This window comes from Lynx rufus, unplaced genomic scaffold (assembly GCF_022079265.1).
Source record: "Lynx rufus isolate CCGP_SWC_20201006 ecotype Redwood Valley unplaced genomic scaffold, mLynRuf1.p SCAF_8, whole genome shotgun sequence".
Classification (NCBI taxonomy): domain Eukaryota; kingdom Metazoa; phylum Chordata; class Mammalia; order Carnivora; family Felidae; genus Lynx; species Lynx rufus.
The window spans coordinates 24,301,656-24,308,153 of NW_025814896.1; the positions used below are offsets into that span (position 1 = coordinate 24,301,656).

Below are 6,498 nucleotides of genomic sequence, written 5' to 3' on the forward strand. Positions count from 1 at the left end.
CAGATCAAGACTCACTTGGTGCCCCTCACTGATTTTTTTTTTCATATTAAAACACTCATAATTGAAGTATTTTTATTTTGTGTACAATGAGTGAGCATTAAGGTAGGTGTCCTGGATATCTGCGGTTAAGGTAGGTATCTTGGATGACCCACTCACGGTAGTTTACTCAATCCAATTTAATACAGCCTGTATCCTCTGCATACTGATGGAAACACTGGCGGCACATACTGAGGCTGCGTTTCCCTGATCAGACTGTGGCGATTTGAGCAGACATGGCAGGAATAAAAACCCTGGCCAAACTTCCTCAAATGGCCCAGTAGAGCTACTGGTGATCTATCTTCTCTCTCCAATGCAGCAAAATGAGACAAAAGGCTTCACTGAATGTTTATACAGCCCTATTAAGTATATATTAACTACCCTAATTTTATAGATGAGAAAAACAAAGCTCAGAAAACATAGGAACTCTCCCAAGGAAACACACAGCTAGAAACCAGTATACACAATCACATCTGTTGTTACAACTACATTGAATACATGTATATACTCAAAAATATTTTTAAGTGATAATAGTAGGCACAGGTTATATAAAACTATTTATGAACCCCATTTATGTATATCAATAAGGATGAGGAAAACTGAGTTTTGGGACACTTGGGTGGCTCAGTCAGTTAAGCGTTCGACTTTTGATTTTGGCTCAAGTCATGATCTCACGGTTTGTGGGTTCAAGCCCTGTGCTGATAGTGTGGAGCCTGCTTGAGATTCTCTCTCTCTGTGCCCCTCCCCCCTTGCACTCGCTCACCCACACGCACTCTCTCTCTTCCCCCGCCTTAAAATTAATAAATAAACTTTAAAAAAATAAAAAGAAAACTTGAGTTTTATGATCACTTACTTTTGTTTTGGGAGGGGTTTGTTTTTATTTGGTGGAAGTATTGAAATCTGGATGCTTCATTGGCATGCATTCTTTTTTTTTTAAGTTTATTTATTTATTTGGGGTGACAGAGAGAGAGGGGGAGACAGAGAATCCCAAGTAGGCTCTGTGCTGACAATACATCGCGGAGTTTGAACTCACGAACTGTGAGATCACGACCTGAACTGAAATCAAGAGTCAGATGCTTAACTGACTGAGCCACCCAGGCACCCCACCATTAGCATGCATTCTAAATATGAAAGTTCAGAAGAGGAAAAGATGAGCATGGACTAGATGATCAGGGAATGTTGTGTGGAACTGGTGGGTTTGACTAGATAGAGAAGAGCAGAAGGAAATGGGCAAAGGCAAGGAGATGGGAAATAAACCTTTCTGTAATCAGTATATCAGTGAGAATGACTGGTCTAGAATAAGGGGTGTGGTAAGGAATAGCGGGAAATAAGAATAGAGAGGTAAGGTGTAGCTAGTTATCCAGACCTTGAGTAAACGGCAATTTCAAATTTTTATTTGAAATTGGAGGAAATAGGGAACTACTGAAAGTTTTTGAAGTGACATATGAAAGCAATGTTTCCAGAATCTCAATCTAATAGTGTTTATTTTAGATAATTCTACCAGAGAGATTGGTGGGTGAGACCAGGGGACGGGAGAACCAATTAGGAGGCTGCTTCTTTGAGTTAAAAGGTACTGTGGGAATGGAAGAAAAGGTAAGCAGAGATATTTTGAAGAGTATTTAACAGAATTTGGTGAAAGGCAGACTGTGGGGTCAGGGAAGAGGAAGACTATAGCTATCAGGAGTATAGGTTCTGTAGTCAAGACTACCTTAGATCAAATCCCAGATCCACTGCTATGCAGCTTTATGGCCTCATGCAAGTTAGTTAATCTCTCTACACTTCAGTTTTCTTCTCTGCATAATGGGGATAACAGTCTACATCAAATCAAACAGGATTTGTGTTCAGTAAGCAGTAAGCAATCTTTAATGAGATAAAGAGATAGAAAAGATCCATCTATAGTTGATAGATAGATCTTATTATAGAAGAAGATGATGAAAGAGATTTAGTTTGGGATAGTGGCACTGACAGGGATTAGAAAATTAAGGCGAGAGCAGTTTTGGGAGGGAAAATTGGTAAATCCCAGACACAGTCATGTTAAATATGGTGTAACATCAAGGTATGAGAATAAAATGGTCTACAGACCTATGAAATCTGGGACCAGAGCATAAGTGGGATCCTGGGCACAGGGCTAAATATATAGAAGTTATTATTGTGGAAATAGAAAACAGATGAACTCATGATGGGGAAAAAAATAGAAGAAAGAGAAGTGAAAAGAGGTCTGAGGATTCAAACTTGAACACTGCCTGTGTAGCAGTCAACCACCCTACACTTGATTCAATCTTGTCTTGCATTACTCAGTAATCCCTTGGCCCACGTTGTTCTTATTATCACACTAACCACCATTTACTGAATGCCAACTGTGCTTCAGGCACTCTATCATGCACTTATCACCTGCTTTAGACCTCAAACAAACGTAGGAAGCAAGTATTATTATCAGCATCCTACAGACGAAAAGGAATCTTAGGTTTAAAACTCTGCTTAAGACCTCACAGTGAATGAATGGTAGATTTGGGGGTGGTCTGATTCATTGCCCAGGCTTATCCCACTGCCAAATATAATGCTGCCTCCCAACGTTGGTACAGTTTTGACCCCTTACCCAGACTGAGGGCAAGGGCAAAGAATTTTCCATACACATTCTTAAAGACATGGGACTTTCTATCAGAATTTCTGAGTTATTACAATCCCAGCCCGATTTTTTTTTTAAACTGCATCTTAGGGGCGCCTGGGTGGCGCAGTCGGTTAAGCGTCCGACTTCAGCCAGGTCACGATCTCGCGGTCCGGGAGTTCGAGCCCCGCGTCGGGCTCTGGGCTGATGGCTCAGAGCCTGGAGCCTGTTTCCGATTCTGTGTCTCCCTCTCTCTCTGCCCCTCCCCCGTTCATGCTCTGTCTCTCTCTGTCCCAAAAATAAATAAACGTTGAAAAAAAAAAAATTTAAACTGCATCTTAGTGACTTGTTCGGTCTTACATTGCGTAATTGCCGCTGGAATTTATGAAATATGAAAAACAGATCTGGGACTCCGTTACTAATGTGGGGGACCCCCAGGACGGGAACAAGACCCTTTACTAACCAACTGTGGAGACTAAGTCACAGGGTAAAGGTGTCAGGAGGCAAAAGCTGAGTTGGCGTGAAAGGGAGCAAATAAAGTTCTGTAGCTCTCCTCCCCTCGAGGCGCCCCTTCGCCTCTGCGAACCTTAGGAACTCAGACCTTCACTCGCCTCAAAGAAGCCCCAACTCCTCACGAAATCCCCAAGTCGCCAAGGAACTCCCTGGTTCCTAGGGAACCCTCATCACAGAACCCTCGTCATCACAGAACCCTTCTCCCTACAGAACTCCCATATCCTCCCGGAACTTCTTTTCCATCTCCTCAAAGAACCTGTCTCTTCATGAATCTTTCAACCTCCCAAGAGAAAACCCAACTCCGCCAGGGACCCCGATCTCCTCACGTAATCCCCGTTCCCCACGCCTCGTGCCCAATTTCTCACTCTTCTGCAACCCCCCACTTCTCTCCTCACTGACCCCACCCAGGGCCGCCCGGGCCCGGCCTCACCTCGCGGCTCCTCCACAGAGCGCCGGTGCAGCTCGCGGTAGCGCTGCAGCGAAGAGACGTGCGCTGAACGGCTGACCTCGGGCGGCGGAGACCAACTCCGCACCCGGCTCCGGGGTCCAGACTCCTCCCGCTCCCCGCTCCCGCTCCGGCCCCGCTCCTCCGGAAGCCCCATAGCGTCAAGTTCCGAGCGCCGTAGCAGCCTTTGCGGGTAGCTTCTCGCGCCCAGGAGAAGAAAACAGGCTGGCCCGGGGGCGGTGCCTTACGGGAGGAGAGGCCCGGCCGGCGGAGGCGTGGCTTAAGCAGCCTCGGCGGATGGCGGCCCGGAGGGGCGGAGCCATGCTCGATGGGGTCAAAACGAATGTTAGCAGTGACACGGATTGGGAAAAGTCGAGTATTGCTTGGGGGTAGGGGCGGAGCCGACTGCGGAAGGGGTGGGGCTACAGGGGAGGAGCTGAAGGGGCGGGGCGCGTGACAAGAGAGGTTGGCATCTTGGAGTGACAGAGGAGGGGAGGGGCCAGACGTGACAGTAGAGGAGGTGGGCCCTCTCCTGTCATGGAGTGACAGGGAGTGGCGAGCCTGGAGGTGACAAGAGAGGAGACTGAATCATGGAGTGACCACAGTGGGGTGGGGTCTTGGAAGTGACAGATGAGAAGTTGGGTTAGGGCGGGGTTCGAGCGGGAAAGAGCTGGGCAACCGAAAGGAGTTGGATCTGGCCCATAATGGAGACACCCCGTGATCTGATTGCACAAGCCTGTCACTCCACCGATTTGGAAAGCCAGGTGGAATAGGGTCCTTTCCGGGTGGCACTGTTCTCCTCTGAGAACTATCCCCCAATTCTGAGTAAACCACTCCCCTCTGTCCCCAGGAAAAACTCCTCCCACGACGTTGAGGGCTCGGCCTGGGGACAGGATGCCCTCTCTGCTAACCTTGGGGCCAGCTCAGAATTTTCTCCCACCTCTGAAGATATGTCTTCACTCTCCCTGCCTCCACAAATTCCCATATAGATCTCAAGTACAAGACGCAAGTGAAGACTAGGAGGTGCTTTTAGGTCTTTGCTAATAAACACATCTCCTCATTATGCAAATAATGAACTCAGGGAAAGGAAATAATTTGTGCAAGGTCACAGAGAAAACAACAACCAGGTTAGGACCAAACCTAGGTCTCCTGACTCCCCTTCATCAGGCTGAAGGTAATGCTTGTAAAACACTAAAGTCTATGCAAAATAGGAAAACTCACCCTTCTTTCCTTCCTAATCTTTTTACTTCACCAAGAAACCCCTCCTACTTGTCACAACTGGGCTCAATTACCTCTGACTTCCCTCCATCCCTTCTACTACAGAAAGGAGAGGCCAGACAAGACCCTCTATCTCCCACCTGCACTCACCACCAAGAAGGGCCCTCTCCACCCATCAGTTCACAGAATGGCTGTCAAGGTAGGAAGGATCCTTAGATATCTAACTCCAAGGGTGATTCTGAGGGTCAAAATGGGCAGCCCCCACCCCCTGAAGCCTACACAGGGCTTGTGACCCCACTTGGCCCAGGCTATCTTCCCATCTTCTCCTTTGTTCTTTGTCCAGCTAACCACAAGCCCAGAACACCCTAAATTGAAAAAACAAAAACTCCCCACCACCAGACCTATGATCCAGAGCCTATTCAATCCTAAAGTGAGAGTCTCAGGGCTCCCTGAAAGGGTACAAACCTCATGGAATGGACATGGACCCCACTGAGGAGACAGATAATTCATCAAGAAGGCATTGACTGCACTGAAAAAGGCACACACACTTTACTGAAGGTACTCCATTAAGGGAGCACAGATTTGCTGAGGGATCTCAGATCTCACTGAAGGGCTGTGGACCCTGCAAATAGGACATAAAATGCATTGAAGTTCTCTGATTCTATTGAGGGGACATGGACTTCCTCCTAGGAGATAGAGAAGATATAGGTTTTACTAAGGAGACATAGACTCCACTGAGAGGACTCAAACCCCGCTAAGGGGCCTCTCACAACACTGAGGAAATGGACACCACTAAGGGATCACAGACCTCACTTAGTGGAGACTACAAGGGGGATCAGACTTCCCTGAAGCATCCATAAGCCCTACAGACCTCACTGAGGAGATACGAACCTCTCTGTAGGAAGGAAGGCACACGCAATGGGCACACATTCCTAGTATAGACAGTCATCTCTTCCCCTCCCTCCCTCCTCAGCCCCCAGTTCTCTTTTCTCTCCAAGCCCTTCTCCTAAGTCCTAAAGCTGTTCTCAATACACTGATGTCCTCTGCTGTCTAAATATGGCACTGCAGCTGCTGGTCCCACAGTAGTTTTTCAAATAGTCCTGGTTTTTATCTCTGAGCCTGGATCCTGGGGTTGCGGAAGGAGAGGGTGTGTCCCCAGGGGCTTCACCAGCACCCCCCTCCCTCTTGTTTGTGGACTGTGTAATGGAAGTTTAGAAAAGAGGCCTCATAAGAGAGAGAACTTCCCTCCCCCATCCTTAGAGATGGGGTAGTAATCCAAACTATAGTGTAGTCAGAACTCTTCAGGGTAGGAAGAGGATGGATTGGGTTGGATGGGATGACAATTCAAGAAATTAAGGAAATAATAACAATAATCATAGTTATGACATTTATTAAGTGCCACGTCCTATACTAAGCATTTTCTGACACGTTATTTAATCTTCACAGCCATCTGAGATGAATACTGTTATTCTATTTTACAGATGAGGAAACTGATACTCAAGAAGATTAAATGTCTTGCCTAAGATGACATGGTTTATAAGTGGTAGCACAGGGAATAGAACCCAGACAACTAGACTACAGAGACCCATTCCTCTCCCATTTATCCCTCCCTCTCAATTCCTGCCATACCATCACCACCATTATTTCTCTCTCCAAGTATCCTTTCAGAACCACATCAAAA

At 46.8% G+C, this 6,498-nt stretch overlaps 1 protein-coding gene and 1 pseudogene across 2 annotated transcripts in view; both read right to left on the minus strand.

The window, feature by feature from the left end:
* The window catches only part of ACSS2 (acyl-CoA synthetase short chain family member 2), a 50,647-nt gene extending 46,831 nt beyond the window's left edge, over window positions 1–3,816 (minus strand). Inside the window, exon 1 of one of the 2 annotated variants that reach the window (XM_047069800.1) lies at window positions 3,585–3,816. In XM_047069800.1, the coding sequence (XP_046925756.1) occupies window positions 3,585–3,756 (172 nt within the window). In that variant the 5' untranslated portion in view covers window positions 3,757–3,816. The remainder of the gene's footprint in view (window positions 1–3,584) is intronic. The other variant, XM_047069801.1, reaches the window with a different exon arrangement.
* On the minus strand, window positions 91–3,397 carry LOC124503181 (40S ribosomal protein S29-like; annotated as a pseudogene).
* Window positions 3,817–6,498: the final 2,682 nt, after the last annotated feature.